This window comes from Pinus tabuliformis, chromosome 6 (assembly GCF_031772625.1).
Source record: "Pinus tabuliformis cultivar Carrire ecotype Pingquan chromosome 6, CPIR1, whole genome shotgun sequence".
NCBI lineage: Eukaryota > Viridiplantae > Streptophyta > Pinopsida > Pinales > Pinaceae > Pinus > Pinus tabuliformis.
The window spans coordinates 648,131,638-648,155,799 of NC_142292.1; the positions used below are offsets into that span (position 1 = coordinate 648,131,638).

At 40.6% G+C, this 24,162-nt stretch overlaps 2 protein-coding genes across 5 annotated transcripts in view; one reads left to right on the forward strand and one right to left on the reverse strand.

Moving 5' to 3' along the window:
- Nucleotides 1-17,080, reverse strand: part of LOC149260286 (uncharacterized) — an 81,068-nt gene extending 63,988 nt beyond the window's left edge. Inside the window, exons 1-3 of the mRNA XM_089434040.1 lie at nt 16,225-17,080; nt 15,969-16,110; nt 15,585-15,844 (exon numbers count right to left, since the gene is read on the reverse strand). Of these exons, the coding sequence (XP_089290166.1) occupies nt 15,585-15,844; nt 15,969-16,110; nt 16,225-17,032 (1,210 nt within the window). The 5' untranslated portion in view covers nt 17,033-17,080. The remainder of the gene's footprint in view (nt 1-15,584; nt 15,845-15,968; nt 16,111-16,224) is intronic.
- The window catches only part of LOC149260285 (FAD-binding protein), a 375,148-nt gene extending 351,236 nt beyond the window's left edge, over nt 1-23,912 (forward strand). For 2 of the 4 annotated variants that reach the window (XM_089420053.1, XM_089420059.1), the window contains exons 7-8: nt 23,422-23,517; nt 23,626-23,912. In XM_089420053.1, coding sequence (XP_089276179.1) covers nt 23,422-23,517; nt 23,626-23,751 — 222 coding nt within the window. In that variant the 3' untranslated portion in view covers nt 23,752-23,912. Of the gene's footprint in view, nt 1-23,421; nt 23,518-23,606 lie in introns of all 4 variants that reach the window. The other 2 variants (XM_089420074.1, XM_089420065.1) reach the window with 2 other exon arrangements.
- The last annotated feature ends 250 nt before the right edge of the window (nt 23,913-24,162 follow it).

Here is a 24,162-nt window from a genome sequence, read left to right on the forward strand (position 1 = left end):
GGTTCCTAAGTCGAAACTTAGGAAAATAAAAATATTAATGGGTATTAATAAGAATATGGGTGAGAAACTTCTTAGTGATGAGGATCAAGTCTATTTTAATCTTAGCTGTCAATTAGGGACTTAATCTCGGCTGTTGATTCATCAATAGGAAAAATATAAGAGGAGGCTTGAGGGTTAGCTGGAGATACACTTGAGAGATCAAAGACTTCGATTTTTCTAGGGCAAGGTTTGCTAAGAAAATTGAGCTAGTGATTTGAGTTGCTGTGAGAGGGGCAGTTCAGTAGAGGGACTTTAGTCCAAGGCCGAGAATACATAGCAGAGAGGTATAGCAGCACCAAGAGAGTCAGCGCAGGTCCAGAGAAGGTGATGTAGAAGCCAGAGGGGTTGACACAGTGATTTAGAGGCAGCATTGCAGTTTTTGTGAGGCAGAGAGAGCAACAGTTCAGTATATCAATTTCTGAGTAAGGAAGGCTCATTGGGAGGGTGACATAGCTCCTAGAGGAGGTGACACAGTTCCAGCGTAGAGCTTGGAGCAGCCATCGCTGCCCATCACTGGGAACAACATTGTCATCTATGGGGTTTGATCATCCAGTTGCTGGATTTGCCAAAATATGTCTCCGGATTTCTATCAGGTTTATTCTTTGTTGGGTGAACCAAATTTGGCACCCTAGTTGTATTAAGAAATCTGCTTAATAATACAAACTGTAATATTCCAAATGCGAAGATTTGTGGTTTTCTTGAAAATCTAACTCATAAATACTTCAGATAAAATTTCCATTCATAAATAGAAGATTGCCATGTAAAATTTAACAACATAAAATTGCAAATATCAATAATGAGCAGAAGGAAGATCTCAACTTTATTTATAATATATAAATTGGGGTTTTACATGTTGGAAAAATAGATGAGATAGCTGGCCTCAATAGATTTGCAATAATGCCACAATGGGCCTCCCAAAACAAACTGAAAAACAATACACTGCAACATGTGAACCTTGAATGGATCTACCAAGGGAAGAGATGGGTGCTCACCCACTCTCACTTAATGGTTCTGTCCTGGGGCTACTAATGGAGTAGAGAACTGGGTTCTCAACCTCTCATACAAGAAACAATACTCAATCCAAGATGTCCTCTAATGGCCTCTTTCTCCTCTTTTATAGATTTGATGGACCCCTGGAGAAGCTCCTATTTTATTATTATTTTTATAATGGAGCACATTTCCTTTAATTAAAATATTCTTTTTAGTGTGGGAAAATGGTAATTGGCCACCATGCTTCCTCAAGCCACCGAAAATCACTTCTATACATCCCATCCTATAGGTCTTCTCGTTCTGGTTCCAACGAGCTATTATACTAAGGTGTTCTGCCAAGTATTCCTCCCGAAATACCACCTTAAGCGTAATTATTGGAGTCAGGCCCATGAATAACTCTGTTTTTTGAAATTTGTCTAAATGCAACGGAACGAAAGGCAAACAGTGCGAATGATGGAATATACCAAGCGAATTCCATCAGACCTCATAAAAACTCCTCAAAACCCCATGAAACACCTCCTGAAGCCCCTGGACCCGTTGATGAAGTAAACCTGCACCTGTGACTTGTCTGCCTCGGCACTGAAAATCCATCCTACCAAGCCATGAGGGACACCAGAAAAATGAACATTACAAGTCCTCCTGCCCCAAGATTGTTTGCCCTCAAGCAATCTGAACCTATGGACCAATCTGGTGGCCCAATGCAACTGAGACCCAATGCCCGGATCCCATACGAACCACTGGGTGATGCTTTGCCTCTGTTTCAACGCACCATGAACGAAACCCTCAATGCCCGAATCCCAGACCAATCTCTGACTGAACCTGTCATCAACAAATCCTCCTGGATCTTAATGCCACCAAGAATGAGCATCAATGCTCCACAACTCTTGTGGTGCTATAACTCTGACTATGAATGCTTCCCCGCCAACTGTGCACCAACTGATCACCTCGCTCCAGTCCAACCCCTGACTCAATCCAATGCTAATCCTGCTCTCCTGATGCCAGAATGGAATGTTGAAGAGTTGTCGACCTGTATCCCACTGCCAACTGGAGCATGTGATATCCCTCACCTTTGAGGGCTCCTGCAATACAATGCTCCTAGCTAAAAATGATACTCCATCAAAAGGATACCAGCTCATGATCTCACACCAATCTAAGTCATGGACTCCGGTGTAGGGAACAAGTTTGCTATGCTGATGATGGTCCATGTCAAAGTCATGCTGCTCTACTTGGTTGAACAACCATATCCATCGAGAAAATCCTACCACTCTCCCTATAATGGGTACAAGTAGCCAAACTGTTCTGCAAGCCCCATCTATGTACTCCCGGAGAGGGTTGCTTCCTAAAAATGCTACAGCTCAGTTGGCTGCCACTACATCTATTTGCACCTCATCAATGGGTAGACCCAAAGATGGATGCACTGCCATCTGCCTCGCATGATAGGAAACTCCACGCTTCTCCAGTCCACCATACTCCTGCCAAACTGTCCCGTTATACTCCAACATCTCCTGAGGACAAGTATCAGCGAATACCGTCACTCGAGTAGTTGTCTGTACATCTATCTGCTCCTCATCAACAACTAACCCCAAGGGCGGCTACTCATCCTCCTCCATCATGGGCTCAATATGAACCTTCCACTGGCTCTCCCCAAAAGGCTCATCGTGCATATCGTTCCCCTCACCTGACTCTTGCTCCTCTATGTGCTTTCCATGCTGAATCATCAGTTGCTCACCTGCCAAGTCTGCTCCCCAGACAATATGCTGCTCATCGTACTCCATCTCACATGAATGCATACCTGGGCCGCTGCCAACATACCCACATGACCGCTCATGCTCCTCAGGGGTATCCTCATATGAACTCATGGACTCAACCATAGAAGCATAATCTTCACCCTGAAAGTCAGAAGGGATCTCCCGCTACTCTGCCCTTGTCATCTCCTCCACATCACTCAAGCATGAGTGGTCAGGTCCCCAAGGTTCCTTGAAGATGAAGCAAAGACCCTTCCTCAGCTCGTTCCTGTTACATGGTTGGTCACCATAAATCCACTGCAACTCCTCTTGTGTCAACCATCTTTTGAACAGTCCAATGTTCTACTCAACTAGCCTTTCGGCTAGTTCATAAGCAATAGGTGAAACCAACTGTTCCTCCCTCCAAATGGCCAACAACTGAGACTGCAACATCCTGCAAATGGCATCATGGCCTCCCATACATGAGGACAAATTGGATTGCATGTGTGTTATGACTGTATTAGGATGATGTTTCCTAATGCTGAAGAAGCATTGGAACATCTGTAGGATCAAGTCGTCACATCCTAGCTCAAACATGAGGTCATAAGATCTAACCAAGGCCATGACTTCTAGAATCTCAAGCTTCTTCCCAAATGTAGGACCCTCATTGTTATCCAAATCCTGAAAGGTCTCCACTATAAGTTTGAAGACTCTCCTCATAAGGCCGTCACTATAAGGAGGTATAGGTGCAGTTAGCATCATGATACCACTTAGACAGGAGGCAACTGGAAGTTTGACTCCTAGACAAGGGTGCTCCAAATACTTGGGTTGTACTAAGGCAAGCATGGTTGGTTTTAGAGCCCAAATCAAGCTCCTCCCATCTGACTGATCCACCTTGGAAAGGAGTGAAGCAAGTTCTTCTAGTTTGAGAAGGGATTTTACTGAAAACCTCATGGATTTTAAATCTGTCCCAAATGTGAAGAGTTTGTGTCTCATCTCATGTCCTTCCTGCAAATCATTTGGTTGTTCTTGCTGTAGCATAGAAAGTATCCCCTTGGAAAGGGTTCTGTTGATTGCTGCTACTGATTTACTAAGGGAGTTTATAAAGGTTTGATCCATGTTTGAGTTCAATGAAGTCAATTACATCAAGTTGTTTTATACATGACTAGGACTGGTAGCATAATAGAAATATACAATAAATGACCAGTTGACTCTATACATAGACCTCTCATAACATAAGCATTCTTGTTTATTGCAAGATGCACGCAACTTCCCAAACTGTTAAACCCTACCAATTATGCTCAACCATACCTCACTATCAAGCTCAGTCTTCTAAGCACTTAGTCAAGAATACATATGCATGACAGATGAACAACAACAATACAAGGCAACTTTAAATGACATTCATGATCTTTGAAACTAAGACGCGGCTGTGCTTAACAAACTTGTGACAACTTCTCTCTGCCACACATACTCTGTTATAGCACATTCAAAGTACTCTCTCTCACACTTAGATCACCAGAGCTGACAACAAGACATATCCCTGATCTAGGCCTAGGGAACGAACGGGGGATAGGCCATGGATCGATCCGAACAAGGTCTACTTGTACCATACTTCATGTTCGGTCCTCCCATGCTAAGGAATTACAATGCAAGGGATCAATATTGGGCACTCTTCCCTATGAAACAATCCGGCCCTCCCATTCCCTTATATTATGCCTGACTTCAAAGGCCAGCCTTATTCACATCATCAACCAACATACAAGCCCACACACAGAAGGATTTCTGCAAACCCTATCCCTGTCTCAACAATACATTAATGTGAAATGCATACAAAAAAAACAAATATTGGCAGTAATATGATGTTTAACTCACCCTGCAACAGTGACATATTGGAAGTTAAACAATGGTTGACTACGGCAACTTCAACGACACAGCAACCACAGTTGGTCTGGCCACAATTTCAAGATACAGGGGTGCAGTGTCTTTGTTATAGGTGGTCCACAATTCACCATTGGCCCACAGAAGAACGTAAACGCCGCAGCAATTTGACCCTTCCACAAAGGAACTTGGATTGAACATTGATACAATGATTCTATTTCAATTCATGCAGACCCTATGCTGACGATCTACGAGACTGCAGAGTATTTTCCCTTCGCACATCAATGATGCAACCATCACGTTTGATGCGTGCGTCTCCTTCAATTATATGGACGGTTTTGGCCCTTGTCTGCAACTAGTTTATTGACCCCTGTTGTTGTCGCAAAGCATCCTCAACACTTATATCCCCTGCATTTGTCGTCCATCTCCAAGCTTGTGTGCGGTCCGTCTGGTCCATGGATAATCACTATAGTCGATCGAATTTTCCCACAGGCTTTGCTAATGCCCTGAGTCAGCATAAATCTCATGGTTCGACACTCCTTTCCTCCCCTCGATTGGTCCGTCGGTTATTATTCCCTCCAAAACGTGCCTCCGTCTATCTAAGAAATGCTAACGATCCTTTTCCATGCAACTAGTTCCTCGATCTAGCTCTCGATGTTGGTCTTGACGAATGATACCTCATCGATCTACTTGAGGGTGACATCAATTTCCACGTGCAAACGGATTTATCGACAAGGAAATATTGATTGGTATGCGACCGCTATAACTTATGTCGACCACACCATGGGAGAAATGGGTTAGTCAACCTCCCTCCCACAATTGACAACTCACTGTGAGTCAACTCTGTCGATTGCAGCTCCCTGAGTCATGCAACCTCCCTTTATTCGGTGTGGTTTAGTCGGTGCGGCGGCCACGATTCAGCACCCAACTTTGGCCTCTCGACCCACACTTCAAATTTCAGTCTGAAATTCGTCACTTGCCAATATGGTGCATCTATAATTCTCTGCCCCACCACTGCCACATCATTGGAACTGATAAACTCGCGATCGAATCATGCACCAGATGAGCACGTCGTTTATTCAGATCAATCATGGCAGCTTGATTGGATTACCTGGCTTTTGGGAAGCCCGATAGCTCCGTGGCGATCCTGAGTTTTAGCTTTGACGTGGCAATTCCTTAGTTGTTGTAATAGCATGGTTGGGCCCCTACGTTGAATATTGACGTAGAGGTGCACCTCCCAGTTTTTGCGCTTACCAAGCCCACCTCCAGCGCACGATCTATTGACTAACTCCTCAACGTTCACTGCTCCTCAGCGATTCGACATTTGCTTCATGTGGTTGGCTAACTTGTGTTTACTTTCTCAAATACGTTGGCTTTCTTCCAGAGATTTCACATTGGTCCTAGCCAATCACCGTAAGCTTCAGATCAATCATATATCCATTTGGATTTGCGACTGATACTGCGGCTTGTGTATACTCATGGGTTTTGTTGTAACCAATGTTGACACTCAAACTCAGGGATTCGACCTTCCAATCGAAAAATCCTCTCGTCTACCTTGTTGTCAGTGCTCTCGTCTGCTGGTAATAAGGGTTTCACCACTTCACTGAATGTAGAAGAAAATTCGTCCACCAATAATAGCTTTGGACCCTAAAATGCTGCGGACAATTTGACTTCCAATGAAGAGAAAATTCCAATCTTTCGATCAAAGGACCTTTGACACTGGCTGTGACATCACATTTGATTTTAACCCACGACTGGCCAAAATCATGCTCTGATACCACTGTAATATTCCAAATGCAAATATTTGTGGTTTTCTTGAAAATTTAACTTAGAAATACTTAAGATAAAATTTCCATTCATAAACAGAAGATTGCCATGTAAAATTTAACAACATAAAACTGCAAATATCAATAATGAGCAAAAGGAAGATTTCAACTTTATTTATAATGTATAAACTGGGGTTTTACATGCTGGAAAAATAGCTGAGATAGTTGGCCTTAACAGATCTGCAATAATGCCACAATGGACCTCCCAAAACAAACTAAAAAGCAATACACTGCAACCTGTGAACCTTGAATGGATCCACCCAGGGAAGAGATGGGTGTTCGCCCACGCTCATTGAATCACCCAAGGGTTTCCGTCCTAGGGCTACTACTGCAGTAGAGAACCGGGTTCTCAACCTCTCATACAAGAAATAATACTCAATCCAAGATGTACTCTAATGGTTGCCGCCTCCTTTTTATAGATCTGATGGACCCCTCTAGAAGCTCTTATTTTATTATTATTTTAATCATTGAGCACATTTCCCTTAATTAAAATATTCTTTTTAATGTGGGAAAATGGTAAATTGGCCACCATGCTTCCTCAAGCCACCAAAAATCACTTCTAGCCATCCCATCCTATAGGTCTTCTTGTTCTGGTTCCAACGAGCTATTACACTAAGGTGTTCTGCCAAGTATTCCTCCCAAAATACCACCTTAAGCGTAATTAATGGAGTCAGGCCCATTAATAACTCAATTTTTTGAAAGTTGTTGGAATGCAACAGAACTAAAGACAAATTGTGCGGATGATGGAATATACCAAGCGAATGCCATCAGACCTCATAAAAACTCCTAAAAACCTGAGGAAACACCTCTTGAAGCCCCTAGGCCCACTGATGAAGTAAACCTGCACCTGTGACCTGTCTGCCCCAGCCCTGGAAATTCATCCTAACCATGCCATGAGGAACACCAAAAAAGGGAACATTATACAAGCCCTCTATATGCTGCACCGGTTTCCCGAATTGGGTTTTTCCGGGGACGATTGTCCAAAAATAACAGTTTCACTAGTGTGATTCTCTCATTTTATTTCAGTTCATGATCTGTATGTATGTGTAGTTTGAAATAGTGTTTTCATCGTTGTTTAAGTAATTAAATAACTTGTTGAATGTAAAGAACAAGTAGGAAATGATAAACCAGTGATTGCAGTAGGATTTTTGATGTGTAGATTCAGAAATTCTCACATGGTATTAGAGCATTGCAGATCATAGGAGACTGAAGACACCAACCGAGAGATCTAGAGAATTTGCTACAGAGAAGCAGTTGTCCTGAGTGACAGTGTTGTTTCAGAGGTAGAGGCGTAGAGCCAGCGGAATGACACAGAGGCTCACGCAGTGCTTGCGTAAGCATTTCGATCTTGCAGAGGATGATGCAGAGCTAGAGAAGAGCCCACACAGTGACTACGTCAGTTCTCTGGTCTAGCGCAAAGCCTGAAAGGTTCAAAGTAGCCAGTTGTCGGGGCTGGAGGAGCTGGGAGGAGCAGAGCAGATTCGATTTGAGGAGCTGGTGGGACGTTGTTTCTGTTGGTGCAGAACAATGTCTGTGGAGACAGAGTCGAGGTAGAGGGAGTCACTGCCTTGACAAATTTCTAGCAAAAGAAATCTAGATCTGGGTTGCAGCAGCAAAGGAAGATTGGAAAGGAGTGATTTGACATTTGGCCGGAGGATTTCCGTGAAGGAAATCAGGACTCAGAAGGGGTGTAGGGGAGCTTGTTCCTTAGACGATTTCTTGCGCCAAAGAAATCCAGATCCAAGTCTTGCTAGATTGATAGCAGGAGTGGGAGAAGAGAACGAGTCCTATTTTTTTGAGTAGAGATGGCAGTGAATGGGTTGAGGGATCAGGACTGATTGGATGGAGCATCCAATTTTGTCATTTGGAAGGTCAAGATCATGGCAATCCTAGATAAACATCACATCAAGGACTATGCCTTAAAAGTAGTTTGTTGTTTCGGTTGACGCTAATTTGTTAAAGATGCACAAGGAGGCCCAGGCAAAGGCCAAGTGCATGATCCTAGACAGGGTCAAAGATCATGTAGTACCACACATTGCTGAGAAGGAAACAACAAGGGAGATGCGGGAGGCGTTGACCACCTTGTACCTAGGCTCTTCCGTCCAACGGAAGATGCTATTAGAAAATCAGCTGAGACAGTACCAGATGCAGAAGGTAGAGGAGATCGATCCCTTCCTTCTTAGGTTACAAGGGATTCACGACCAGTTGACTTTCGTGGGGTCTACACCAGATCTTGAGTTCATGGTTAGGATTGCCCTAAATGCAGTCACTGAGGACTAGGAGACTTTTGTCCAAAGTATCTTGGGCAGAGTGACTCTCCCCAGTTGCAAGGAGATGTGGGCAGCTCTTCCACAATAAGAGCTCAGGAGGTTGACCAAGACAGGGAGTAGCGACAAGGGAACCCGGGTCAAGGAGGAGGAGGAGGATGCAGCTCTCACATCATCGGGACAGCAAGGGCAGCAGAAGAGAAAGAAGGACATAACCAAGGTCAGATGCTTCAATTGTGGGGAACTAAGACATTATGCCACTCAGTGCCCCCAGAAGAAGGCCAAGGGGGAGGCTTTTGACTCACAGGTTGCTCCAGCGAAAGTTGACAAGGAAAGTGAGGATGACGATTGTGGCATGAGTGCTCATGCGCCTCTAGAGAAGAGGTAGGGCGACATGGAGTTGTAGTTGAGAGGACTGCATGAAAGGGGCAAGATCCTTGAGGTGCCCAAACTCTTGGATCACATATGGCTACGGGAGCCCTTAACGACAGTAGCAAAATGACGGGTGTCGGTTGGAGCGAGGTGTGATGGAGCAATAGTGGCAGAGCTAGAGTGCCAAAGTCAGAGGTAGTGCAGTGGATCTTGTAGTAGTGTGAGAGGCACAAAGAAGTTTGCAGCAGCGAAGTAGCAGCAGAGGGTCAGCACAGATTAGCAGCAGAGGTAGCTTCAACATCACGAGGCATCCAGATTGACCAGCATGTCAGTTTTGGGTGAAGTTTCAGTTGCTTACTTCTCAGCAACTGAGTTGCAGTGCAACAATTAGCAGTGGCAGTGGTATGGACATTATGAGGCAGCATTTTGAGAGGGAACTGTAGTATAGATGTCGCAGTGATAGTAACAGAGTCATGGGTAGCAGTACAGGAAGCAGCAGTGTAGTGGATGAAGGGCATCAGGGCAAGCATCAACAACATAGAGGACCGATGCAATGGATCATTGTAGCACTTATGTTGAGAAGTATTATTAGAGCACATTCCTCGCTAAGAGGGAGTGTTTATTTTGGGTAGTATCGAATGTGCTCTAGCTCAGAAATTTTGTGGAGGGGCTAGAATACATAAGATCTCCAGAACCCAGAAATCATTTGGAGAAATTCCACCCGGATGAAGAGTTATTAAAATAATTAATATTTTTAATGGGTTCCTAAGTCCAAACTTAGGAAAATAAAAATATTAATGGGTATTAATAAGAATATGGGTGAGAAACTTCTAAGTGATGAGTATCAAGTCTCTTTTAATCTTAACTGTCGATTAGGGACTTAATCTCGGCCATTGATTCATCAACGGGAAAAGTATAAGAGGAGGCTTGAGGGTCAGTTGGAGATACACTTGAGAGATCAAAGAGTTCAATTTTTCTAGGGTGAGGTTTGCTGAGAAAATCGAGCTAGCAATCTGAGTTGCAGTGACAGGGGTAGTTCGGCAGAGGGGATTCAGTCCAAGGCCGAGAATACGCAGAGAGGTAGAGCAGCACCAGGAGAGTCAACACAGCTCCAGAGAGGGTGACATAAAAGCCATAGGGGTTGACACAGTCATTTAGAGGCAATGCTGGGGTTTCTATGAGGCAGAGAGAGCAACAGTTCAACATATCGATTTCTGAGCAAGGAATGCTCACTGGGAGGGTGACGCAGCTCCTAAAGGAGGTGACATAGTTCCAGCGCAGAGCTTGGAGCAGCCATCACAGCCTAGCACTGGGAACAACATTGTCGTGTGTGGGGTTTGATCATCCAGTTGCCGGGTTTGCCAAAATGTTTGTCTCTGGATAGAGGTACTTCTGCTAGGCTTATTCTCTGTTGGGTGAGCTGGATTTGGCACCCTAGTTGTATTCTGAAATCTGCTTAATAATACAAACCCTCTATACGCTGCACAGGTTTTCTCGAATTGGGTTTATCCACGGATGACTGTCCAAAAATAACGGTGTCCCTTGTGTGATTGTCTCATTTTATTTCAGTTCATGATCTGTATGTATGTGTAGTCTGCAATAGTGTTTTCATCGTTGTTTAAATAATTAAATAACTTGTTGAATGTAAAGAACAAGTAGGAGATGATAAACCAATGATTGCAGTAGTATTTCTGATGTGTACATTCAGAAATTCTCACAGGGAGAAGTTATGTCTGATAGAGAAATGACTACAGTTGTACTAAATGCACTACCAAAGGAGTGAGGTAACTTTACTTCAAGTATTTATGGAAGGAAAGAAGCTGCTCCGTTCTAGGATCTATGGTCTCTATGCAAGGTTGAAGAGTTTAGACTAAGGGCCAAATTTGATGTGGGAGGAGGTAAGCAAAATCAAGTTTATGCTATAATGACAAGAAGAAAGGGAAAATTTGGAAAGTTTGGTTCTCAGAAAAAGAAAAGGGACATGGCTAAGATTCAATGCTATGGGTGTCAAGAATATGGGCACTACAAAAGAGATTGTCCTAAGATCAAGAAGGACAATAATAAAAGAGCAAGAGAAGAAGCCCATATCATCGAAGAAGTTGAGGACGCTGAAAAGTAGTCCAAGAATGAGGAAGTAAGAGATCTCTACTATGACTGAGATAGTCTTCCTCGCCTAAGTTCTTTTCATAGTTCCTGAGTCTTCTGTTGTAAGATATGATTCACTAAGAAAAATGATGGGGATGCCTCATGGCATCATAGAAGCATTGAAAGCAAGAACTCGTGACATCATCATAGAGAAGCATGAAAGATGGTTGAAATTGGAATTTATGGCAACCAACTATGGAAGGATGTAGCTCTTGGGAACCTCGTTGAAAACATAAGTGGCACTTATGAAAAGGAAAAAGTCATCGAGGACAAAGCTCATCATACATCAGTCAAAAGGAAATATTTGATGGACGGGGATACTCTAGATCCTCACGATTCTCTGATGGAATCTTCATCGAAAGGTTCATCGATCAAAAGGGGAAGCAAGTGTTTCATCAGAGAAATCCAACTTGTGGAATTCATGGGATGATGACAAAGGAGATAGAGATCAAGGGATTGAAGTTCTTTCAATCAAGGAAGCTATTGAAGAAAGTTTGGATGACATAAACAAAAATGAGGTATGTATGCTTACACTCTATATTGTAGAGTCATTGCATATGGTTGCAGGTAACATGGACCAATGCTCTATATTGAGAGAATGATCAAAAGAAAGGATCTCCTTCTTTGGAGGAATTCAGAGATGCATGGGTTACACATTCACTAAATGAAATCATCATAATATGTCCTCATATGTAATATGAGGTGGTTGACTATAATTGAGGAACTCTGATTGGAAGTTCTTGGGAATGAAATGTGTGAAGAAAGGAAGGAAGAGATCATGGGATATGTAACCATGGAAAAGGGCAATCAACATCCAAGGACTAGAAGATTTGACTAGGATATCTCCATGAAAGATATGAAGACTCTATTGTAGTCTAAAAAAGAAAGAAATCCTTGACAATGTATATCTTTGGGAGATGTGTCATTATGTATGCAAGATGCTAATGCAAACTAGAAGATGTCATGATGAAAGACCATCACAAAGGTAATTTTAATTTAAGTGTTCATTTCTTATTTTTGAACAATATCTGGACGAGCTTATGCAGGGTTGCCAAGGGAAGAGCTATGGATGTCTTCCACCATTGTTGACTATGTAGCAGGAAGGAAGTTCCTTCAGGAAACCCCGCATGAAAGAAGGCAACATGACATGAAGGAAGGCCAAATATGGACTGATGGATCACTTTCAGATGATGACATGACTAACTCATGAATGAAAGTGATGGGTGGTCTGTGCCCTATGAAGAAGTCCCAAACGTGAAGACTCTTGAATAACGAAAGAAGTTTATGACATCGTGAGGAGTTCTTCAAGCCGCTGGTTGTCCCATCATCTCCACCTGAGAAGCTACTGCAAGTCCCTAATTAAGAGGGAGCCTGGAAACAAGTTTCTTACCTGGTAGAAACTTGGAAGCAAAATTCCTAAGCCAAGAGGGAGCTTAGGTACATTCCTTCCGTAGGAATGAGTACATTCCTTTATTGGAATAGGTATGTCCTCCCTAATTAAGAGGGAGAGATAGACACATCATTCTTGTCTTCACTTGGGAAGACAGAATGGAGGATTGGGTAAACATCTAGCATCCGATGCTCTTTAAGGATGAGTTAGGGCATCCAAGATAAGAGTAGTCGTAGAGGACCGATATTCTTTGAGGATTGGGAATCCAAGATAAGAATAGTCCTGGTGGAACACACCCTGAGAACCTGGGTGGGGTATGTTCTAAGAGAGACAATGATGAGGGTGTCTATACATCATTGGTCTTGCCATCATTGAGCTCAAATCTTGTGGAGAGATAGAGTTGTTTGTCAAGGCCTTGCTATGTGACAATGCTAGTTGATATGGTGCTAAAGAGATAGGTTACCAATTCGACTCTTCTTATGAGAATTCTTCAGATTGAGAATGAACAAGTTCCATTATGAATACCTCCCTAGTTAAGAGGGAGTGTTGAAAAGTGTAACTAGGTTCGGTCTTCATAATGACATGTGTAATTGTGATTTTATGTAAGTTATGAAAAGAAGAAAATAAAATTATTTTTGTAGTACTTGAATCATGGATTTCATGATCAAGGAATTTTATTTTAGTTAAGGTTCCCATTGCGAACCTTAAAGTTTTGTCATCTAGTCATAAAAGTCAATTTGAGTCAATGTCATGTATGAAGGACCCTTCTTGGGTATGTTACATTTTTATATAAGTCATTAAATAAATGAGAAGGCCCTCCAAGACCAAGCAAAGACACCTCCTACAAGTTGGCTTCAAGAAGAATAATGAAATCTCTCAAAAGGACATGTCGACTCACACTCAACTCATGTCGGCTTATATACATGGGCAAACAACTATAAATAGGCAGCTCGACCTCATTTCAGAAGGTAGAATTTCAGTGAAGCAATTCAGTCTGAAATCAAGAAGTGTGAAGATCACTTAGGAAGGAGCCTAATCATTAGCGAAGAGAGAAGGAAGATGAGCGAAGTCTTTATCATCATTTTGGATCTGTTTTTGGGTCACTTTAATCTCACACGTGCAAAGAAAAGAACTGTCTCTGTTACAGAAGAGGCCGAAATATTGCAGTCCCATTGGAAGGTCAAGTCAAGGAGGAAACAAAGGTGTATCTCAAGCTGAGTTGCCAAGGAAGCATCCTCCACCTAAAGCGAAGGAAAAAAAGGTTCCAAACTTCATCATTCACACGTCCTAGAGTTTTTTGAAGGAAGCCGAGAATTGCAGGAAGCCGAAGTCTAAGGAGCAGCCGAGAAGGAAAGAAGAATTAGTAGATTGACCATCGTTGACTCAAAGAAGGAAATGGTTAAGCTAAGAAGCTTTGTGTCTTGGTCTTGAAGTGGCAAATAGGTCAAGGTTCTTGGTCTTGGTATTCGTCAATTGAAGTCCCTATAAGAAGAAGAATTCGTTTGGGTTTTCCTCTCAATTGGGAGAGGTTTTGGCCCCAGCTGATAGCTATAGTTTGTGTCTCATCTCCTTATGGTTTATGCATTGGTAGTTGTTTGATGAAGAATAACACTATAATAACATAAGCAAAAGAAGATCCTAATCTAAGAAGTAAACAACATTCACAAGCAGTTATCAATAGAAGAGAAATCACTTAATCTTGATGCCCTAGATTCTCAACAGATCTTAAGGATTCAAGGAAGCAAATACTTTGGTGAAAGGACCATCAAGATAAGGTAAGTCTGATATTAATATTTTGGCATTGGTTATCTGGTTAACATATTGTCTTGCTACCTGGAAGGATATTGCAGAAATGCATAATGACAGTTGAGGCAAGTTCAACTGTTGGTGTTGAACTCAATTCAAAGAACATATGGATTGAGTGAATGATTTTGATAATCCTTGAAGGATTATGTGGTCAAGATGTTTACATCATCATCTTGGGATTGAAGGGTAGCAGTACTAGAAAATAACTTGATGATCATATTTCTATGACATTGAAGATCACTTTCATGTTTAGAGAGAGCAATGGTCGGCTCAATATAATGCCTTCATTGATGATAACTAAAGGAAAGTGATGTGTAAGGATTGATGGCTTGAACCCTGTCACAAGATTAAAGAAAGAAGATGGCTCCATAACATCTAGGAAGAAAAGAAGCTCAATATGATGAGATGAAAAGAAAGGAGGAGTCATGTAGCTACTACTTGAAGATTTTCATGAAAAGCTAAGTAGTTGATACTTTTATGGAGACAAGGTTAAGGGCTTGTGGTTATGACCAATGTTGCACACATCGCGATCGGGATTTAATCGGCGCCGGGAAAAAATCGGAAAAATCGGAAAAAAAATCGGGAAAAAATCGGGAAAAAATCGGAAAAAATCGTTTGGCACAAAAATATTCATTTTTTTTCATTTTTTTTCAATTTTTTTAATATCTAAACCATCTACAACATAAAATAAATACATTGACACATAAATATGATAAAAAAACTAATATATAAGATGTTCAATATCATTTCTAGCGCTAAAATCACACATAACATTGAATCATGTCCTGAATAGTAAGTCCTGAGTCCCAAGTCCAACTCAGCCTCAAAATATCAACAAAAAATATGATAATGTATCTCATCATGTCATAATGTCATATACAATAAAATGAAAGTCTAATCCTATTGATTTCCTCTGCCCCTCTTGCGAGAATATGGCACAGCTTTCTCTTTCCCTCTAGATGTAGAAGCTGGTGCCTGTGGTGGTGGAAATGGCAGTGGAGTCTGACGTGCTCTAGAAGCTGAAGAACTAGTAGTAGCAGCTACAAGAGGCTGAGGTGGACGGAGACCACGTCCTCTACTGGTGGTAGTGGTAGCCCGGGTAGCCCGGGTAGGCGGTGTCACCTCCTCCTCCTGCTCCTCCAACTCCTCCTCCTCCTGCTCCTGCTCCTCCTCCTCCTCCTCCTCTCCTCCTCCTCCTCCCCCTCCTCCTCCCCCTCATCCTGCACTAACCAATCCTCAGTGGGATCCATGAGAGGCCTCTCGGTCTCAACCCTCCATTCAGCAGTGGTGTCAATCCCATCCAATGAGATGGCTTCCGTATCAGGTGTCTTCTCTAGTTGTTTCACCCACAATCGAAGATTGTAGTAGACATAGACCATGTCATTAAGTCTATGGGACTCCAACCTGTACAAAGTTCATGAAATAATAAATTAATAATTAATATTATAAAAAAAATATTGTTTAAAACTTTAATGAATTCAAAAATTTATTTGGAAATTTGCAATATTTTAAATGTTTAAGTGTTAACCTATTGCGCTTCTTGTTGTGTATTTTTTCAAATACACTCCAATTGCGCTCACATCCCGAGGAGCTGCATGTTTGGCTGAGGATGCGCACGGCAAGATTTTGCAAAAGGGGTACTCTGCCACCATACATCTTCCACCATGCGTCTACAACAAAATTACAAAGAAAATTTTAAATAAACATAAGAAAAAAATGGAATTTGAAGAAACAATGAAATTTGAAACAAAGTTACAAAGTACATACTACAAACTAAAAAATACCTGGGATTTTAACCGTCCTATCATTGATAGCCATCTCAAAGCCAAATGTGCCACCTGACAACTTATATTGCTCAATTTGTCTAGAGACCTCCATACGTTCTTCTGGAGTTTTCACCATCTTCTGGACACAGGTTAATAATCCTTCCACGACCTCAACATCAAAATTAAACCCACATGCATAAGAAAATGCAGGGTTCAGGAAAAGGCCAGCAGCATGAATGGGACGATGGAGTGTGTTGTTCCATCGCTCATCAATGACCTTCCATAGAAGGAGTTGTCTCTGGAACCCATCATCTCCCTTGTCATCATAGTAGGACCGAATGGCTTCTTTGGCCCTATCCATGGCTTCATACAAATAGCCCATTGCGGGCTTCTCACCATCTACCAACCGAAGAACCTTTACCAAAGGTTCTGTGACAGCGCACACCTCCTGCACTCCCGCCCAGAAGTCTTCTTGGTATGAAACAAGTCTGCAGACGGCCTCTCCTTCTGGTTTGCGGCTCATTGGCGAAGAACGCCACTCCTCTGAAACAAACATTCTCTTCAAATCCCACATAGAATTCAAGAGGGATTGAAGAGATATGAAACTCGTCGCAAACCGTGTAATGGCGGGGCGCACCAACTCTTTGTTGTTGGTGCATTTTCTCATCAAGCTAAGCACAGATGTGTGATTGTAAATAAATTTTGTGATGGTTTTTGATGAGTCAACAGCCTCTTTGACAAAGGGAATTTTCCCTATGTCCTCTAACATCAAATCAATACAATGGGCAGCACAAGGTGTCCAAAATAAAGTAGGATGCCTGTCCATAAGCAATCTACCAGCAGCAACATAATTTGCAGCGTTGTCCGTTATGACTTGGACAACATTTTCTGCACCCACCTCCAAAATAAACACATCCAGCAAATCACATAAATTTTTTGCATCTTTGATTTGATGAGTTGCATCAACAGATTTGATAAACATAGTCCCCAAGGGACAACTAACCAAGAAGTTTATAAGGGTTCTCCCCTTTTGGTCAGTCCAACCATCTGACATAACAGTGCATCCTGTTTGTGCCCATGATGCCCTAAAATCCTCCAATCTTTGGGTGCAGTCACGCTTTTCATCTTGAAGAAGCCGGCCTCTGAAATCATGAAGAGAAGGGAGTTTGTACCCCGGGCCAACACTGGCAACAGCATCAAGAGTAGGTTGGAAAAATGGATTATTCCTTATAATGCTGAAAGGAATATCACTCCAGAGGAGAAATTTTGTCATCAACTTGTCAGCTTTTTCTTTTTCAGTTCTTTTCATCATTGAACCGATAGTTGGTTGTGAACCAGGTGTGGTTCGAGGAACAAAATATGATGATGCAGCAAACGGATTGACTGACGCTGCAGTAGAACCTGTGCCACTTGGCCCACTTCCTTCAACTGACCTTCTTAGTTGCCTTTTGAGTTCTTCTTTGGCGTCTCTAGTGTGCTCTAATTCTCCCAATGCTCTCATGGCTTTTTGGATAATTTCAGCATTTGTCTTTAGACAGGGCCCCACATCACGTCCAGGGATTTGTGCAAGGTGGAACTTCAACCTGTACACCCCCCCGAATATTTCCTTTCCACACAACTTGCAAATCAAGTTTTGTCTATCATTCGGAGTTTTAGGGTCACCATATTCCCAGAAAGGATCCAATTTCCTTGGCATGTTTGTTTTTGAATTTTGAATTTGCAAACCTATGGAAAAATAAGGATTAGGAAATAGGAATTTAGGATTACATAAATGATAATAGTAAATAGTAAATACAAATTACAATTTAGCATTTGCAAAATTACAAGCTAATTATTTCCAAAATCCCAATTTCTAAACCCAAAAAACAATGAAAAATAAAAAAAATAAACAATGTTTAAAGAAAATGAGAAAATAAAAAACAAAAATTGGTTCTCATAGTCATAACAAATAACCCATCCCAAATCAATGAAAAATTTCCAAAAATTCTTTAAAAACAATGAAAAACAAAGTTTTTAGAGAACCAAAACAAAAAAAAATTAATCTACATACCTGGTTTATGGACAAATTCGCGATCTTGGCTTGGATTCCTCCTAAAATCGGCTCCCACAAGCGACGGCAACCCTCTCCCTCCCTTCTTCTCCTTCTCCTCCTTCTCCTCCGCGGCGGACTGCTGAATGAAAAAAAGAAAAATCGAATTTCCATATAAAACGCCCGCTGCCCCCGTGCCCGGCGATTTTTTCGATAAAAATCGCGATTTTTTCGAAAAAATCGCGATTTTTTAAAAAATCGCGATTTTTTCGATAAAAATCGCCAAAAAAAATTTCCGCCGATTTTTTGGATAAAAATCGCGATTCGAATCGTCATTTTGAAAAAATCGCGATTTTCCGATTTTATCGCGATTAAATCGCGATGTGTGCAACACTGGTTATGACTTCCCAATTGAAAGGAAGTGAAAGAATCTCCTCTATGCTTTAGAGGGAGTAGGAAGTCTCCTCAAATACTTGTGAAGGAGCAAGATCTATTCCCTTATTAAGAGGGAATGAAGATATCCACCTTCGTTGAGAGGGAATGATGATGAACATTGTATTCTCTTCTATCATGTGTCATGAACTAGGCTAGGACTAACAATCGTATGTCTAAGTGAAGGCCATGGGAGAGAGAATGGAGGATTGGAGAAGCATCTTAGATTAATACTCCTTGAGGATAAAGAACCCAAGATAGGAAGTAGCCTTGTTGACCGACACACTTTGAGGATTGGACAAGTATCCAAGACAAGAGTGGTCGAAGAGGACCGATATTCTTTGAGGATTGAGAGTCCAGGACAAGAATAGTCCTAAAGGGACATACCTAGTGAACATTTAGATGGGGTATGTATCTTGAGAGGTGGCATGGTAGTTCACATAAAACCTCTCAGCATTATGCTCTGATATGAGAAGAGCTTGTCAAGTTAAGGCCTTACTATGTCGACAATGTTGGTCATGGTGTTGATGGTTAAAGATGGCTTACAATCCAACTCTTCTTATGAGAACTCTTCAGTTTGAGAGTATCCTTGTACCTGGTGTACAATTATGAATACCTCCCTAGTTAAGAGGGAGTGTTGGAAAATGTAACTAGTTTCAGTCTTCATAATTGTCAATGTACTCATGTCATTATGTATATCTTATGTTACAAGAAAAAGAAAAATATTATTTTAAGCATGGGTTTCATGCTTCATTTTGTTGGTCAACTAGGTCAAGCATGTTCTCATGCTTCTAGGGTTTTCAAGTCAAAAGACTATTTTTCTTGAGTCAAGAGAGTCTTTATCATTTGTATAAGACCCTATTGAGAAGTTGTAACATGAAAAAGATATTATTTTGAGTCTAGAAAGTCCTTATATGCCTCCTAGCACAAGCCGACCTAGAAAAGGGTATTCGACCTCATGGAAAGCCTATATATAGAAGCAACTTCGACCTCTCTCATCATGAATTTGATCACACCAGAAAAGAAGTTTGATCTGAAGCTAGGAACAAGAAGGAAGCAAGAGCGAAGGTCTAGAAGAAGAGAGCATCTCAAGGAGAAACCAAAATCTGATTTTTGTGACTATCTTTCTCTCACACGTGTGAAGGATCTAGGGTTTTAGCTGTAGCTTCAAGGCCGAGATTACAGGTCCGAAGTTTTGAAAGAAGGTCAAGACTTGAAGCCAAAAGTCTAGAAGAAAAGGAGCAAGTCAAAAGCAAAGGAAGGAGACCTATATTTGATCTCTTCTACCCACACGTGTGATAGGGTTTCTACACCTATTACAGGGCCGAAAATTGTAGGAAGAAATTGCAAATTCAAAGATGAGGGTCAAAGCTAAGATTGGAAGCAGGTTGAAGGAGGATTGACTCTTGTTGACTTGGTTGATCTTTGACCTACTTGGAAGAGATTCTTGGAGGGTTGACTTGGTGCTTGGAGGAGGACTTGGTCTAGGGTTTTGGGTCTTGGTTTTCTCATTTGAAGTAGATTCTATAAGAAGAAGAGATTATATATGGATTTTCCCCTAGGAGGGGTTTTTCCTTGGCTTGAAGCCTACTTTTTGTGTCCATTGTCTTTACTGGTTTTGCTCTTGATAATTGTTTAATGAAAAATCTAATAAAGAAACATAAGAAAATAACTGAAGTTCACAAGCAATTATTAAGGTTAAGGAGAATTTTTTTTAATCGTTGCCCTATTGCATTCTCCAACACACCTGTCCATGTGTCAACCTCTCTCCAAAGCTCTCCTACTTTATTTACATAATATTTTATTAAAACAAATATTTTTCCTCACCCCAACATGACTCCCTATTTCTTTTCCTAGTTGTTGCTTGATCCCCCTTTTATACTCCTTATTTTGTGTTCATTACTAAAGTCAAGTAGTAGGTCTTAGATTTGTCTCCCAACTACACCCTAGTTTAACTCAAATTGATTCTTAGATAGATATCCTTGTGTTGGCTCTTGCTACATGGAGGTTCTTTCATGAAACTAAATTTCTCTAATTTAATTTATTATTATTCTTTATTTTCATTCACCACCCTATTTTCTTAATGAGGTTAACTATTCTAATATTAATGTTTCTAATTAATTCTATGTCCCTTTCCTCCTTTTTTCCTATTAAAACACTTACATACTTTGGAGTTACTTTATATGCACATTATCTACCTAAGATTTTCCAAACATGGGAAGGGTAGAGTTCTCAATTGGTCCAATCTTTTTATTTCTTCCTATTCTCCCTTTACCCCAAGGTTTACTCTTGATTTAGTTAACTTGGTTCTAAAATATCACTTACTGCATTTTGTAAATTAATATGATTATCATATCTTAATTATCCTTTAGTAGTTTCTTTTTTATGTCAAGGGTGTTAAGTCGGTTGTGCCCTTCAAGAACTTCCATTTGAAGTTCAAAGGGTGCCAAGCCAATCAGTTTCTTCTTGATGCCAAGGGTGCCAAGTCGGTCGTGCTCTTCAAGAACTTCATTTGAAGTTCCAAGGGTGCCATGGCACTTGCCTTTCAAGCATCCAGTGACTACAAGGGGAAAAACTAGGCGCAACAACAAAGACCACTATCCTCTCCTATGTCGCCCTCTATAATGAGACTAATGGTGTTAGGGATCAAGGAATCTGCCTTGATGTGCATCCCCCAGTAAAATCTTCATGAGCGACCCAATCCAGGGTTTGCTCCCACAACATCGTGATCTTCAAGGCAAAGGAATCCCAACACCTTTCCACCCAAGTCACGACGGGAGTGCTAGTGGATGAGATCAAGGACGTTGTCCCACCCCTCCCATGAAGTTGCATCTATCTATATAGCCCCATCATGCATGTGTGAGTCATTCAGCCAAGCAACTAACGTGTGCCAGAGGTCATCGCCTCATCGCATGTAAGTGCATCCAGGTTATCTCCTGCCAGACTCAATAATCATCAGAATTATTTATTCATAATATTAGTCATTAATATATTTGTGTATGTTAAATCATCACCATGACATAATCATTAACATCTTTGTTAATTGTGAGCAAGAACTAATGTAAACAGACAACATAATGAATCCATCACATGACTAGACCTAGTCATAAAACACGTCCATCACAACTATTATCATCATAACATCAAACTGGAAAATAATTATTATCACATCCACTAATAGTAAAAGTCAAATATATGGATTCTCGACCTGAGGTCCTAAAAGAATAATGTATGTTCCCTAAGGCTATAGCAAGACTAATGTCATATCAGGGTTAGTCAACCAGAGTGTGGCATTACACCTCCATTCTCCTGTTGTGTCACCTTTGTAAATCCTTCAATCCTATTCCAAGTTGTTCTTAAGGGGGGATGTTAGGATATTTAGACATTTAGGAGTTAGTTAAGTTCAACTTAGTCTAATGTGTCTATTAGGTAAAAGTGTGTTTCTTTAATATGCATTAGTTGCATTGTAATCCAATGGTCATGACATGTTTTAGACAGAGTGATCTGATGGCTCATATTCTCCTCGACATTAACGTCTATTGATTTGCGGCTTAACACTCGATTGGTCCATGATATCTATTTAAAGGGCATGGAGGGTCATGGTTGATGATCATTTGTGAGAATTCTCGTGTAAAAGATTTTCTTTTGCATTAATAAAATTGCCTCAAGCGACCGTGTTCGTTAGGGCCATGGATTGTTTCCCTCTCATAGGGTTTTAACCATGTAAAAATACTAGCATTATTATTTTGAGGTGGTTGTGTGAGTGGTTATTGGAGGTATTCATGCTGTATGGAATACCCTATTTACCCGAACATGATTTCAAATAAGTTAATTTGTTTTTTATTTTCCTTATGTCATCTAAATTTGTGATTTAAAAAATATGACCCTTTCAGGGAAGATGTTATGCTCCATTTCTATGTTTTTTAGATTATTTTCCTTGAAATCTGGAAATTTTCTCACTTCCTTTTAATGTTGTGCCGGTTTTCAATTAGTTGAGATGTGCACCTTTTCTCATTGTTCTAGTGCAGTTTAGTTTGGAGTTCTTGTTGCTTATGATATGCTTACAAATGCTGATCGTCTACCTCAATATTGTTTTCTCTAATAGATCTCCTCTTAGTTGCTTCTTGATTTGAAGTTTTTTTTTTATGACACAACTCTTTTCATTCTGTCATCTCTTGATTTGTCGATTATTAGTTGAACATCAAAAATTGAAACACTGAGTCTGAAGGTTACATAATTTAAATTGGAAAGCAATAAGATCTGAAACGATGACACCGTGAACTAAAATTGGTGCCATACCTCTGTGGATGTCATTTTCTTTTTGGTCGATAGGTTGCAAGAGACATTTCCCCTCTTGTATTCCAGGAATAGCCTGGTCTTGTTTGGGATTTATTGTGCATGTGTGATTTATTTCTCCTTACCAGCGTAGTTCTACAAAGTTCGAGGAGGAGGAAATAGTGTAGAAATTTAATGTTGTTTCAGGTCTTTGGTTGTTTCTTTTGGGCATGTCTTCCATGAGCTCATAATTTCCTATGAACGATTTTTACTTGTTATTTGTATCGAAGTATGCATATTATTTTCTTTTAGAACTGAATTAATAAATTGCATGGAAATTGTATTAGATAAAAATTATCAACTTGATCACGAAAATAGATCTTGGGAGGTGATCTTTCTTGTGCCAAGTTTTCAGTGAGTTTTTTAGGACTATAGATTGACTATTACTAAATAATTACCTTATTATTATTCATTTGCAGGGAAGTATATCTGGTGATCATAAATTGGAAATTTCTGATTACGTGACAATGATGTCAGTGATTTGTAATATGTTGAAGCAAGACTATGCAATGCAAGTAATAAATCAAACTTCTATAGTTTTCATTATGTATGGGTTGGTTCTGTCTGAATTTTGTTTCCTATTAGATCTCATTGTTAACTTCAGTTCTAATGTGGATTGTCAGGAAAAGGTGGTCTCTGACTTGCAACTTAATACACCGTCAGAAACCCTCCAAAGCTATTCTTTGATGTGGACCTTGCACCCATTTATAGATGAAAGGATCATAAACAAGGCATTGACTTGGGTATGAAAGTGTTGGTTAACGAACAATGCATTTTGTATTCATCATTGTGGTTCTTATGACTTTAAATATTGCTGTGCTAATGCAACACTGATTTTGCGTAATGGCTGTAACCAATATGTTGAACGCTTTTTCACAATATGCTTCGTAAATTACACATACATTTCTCATGCACTTTATTGCAGTTAACTTTGATTAAGGTTGATTTATATGCATTAATTTGTAACATTGAATTCAACATAAAATTAGGAAACATTAATGCTCGAGTATGTTCTAACTTCCAATAGGATGTTTGGAAATATTTGCAAGACAATTGAATTGCATGAAGAGGTTTGGTACTTATTCGAAACCTTTATTCTTTTCAAATAGACTTTTATGACAATGATGATGAAAATACTTGTCTGTTGGCCCTTATGTTTA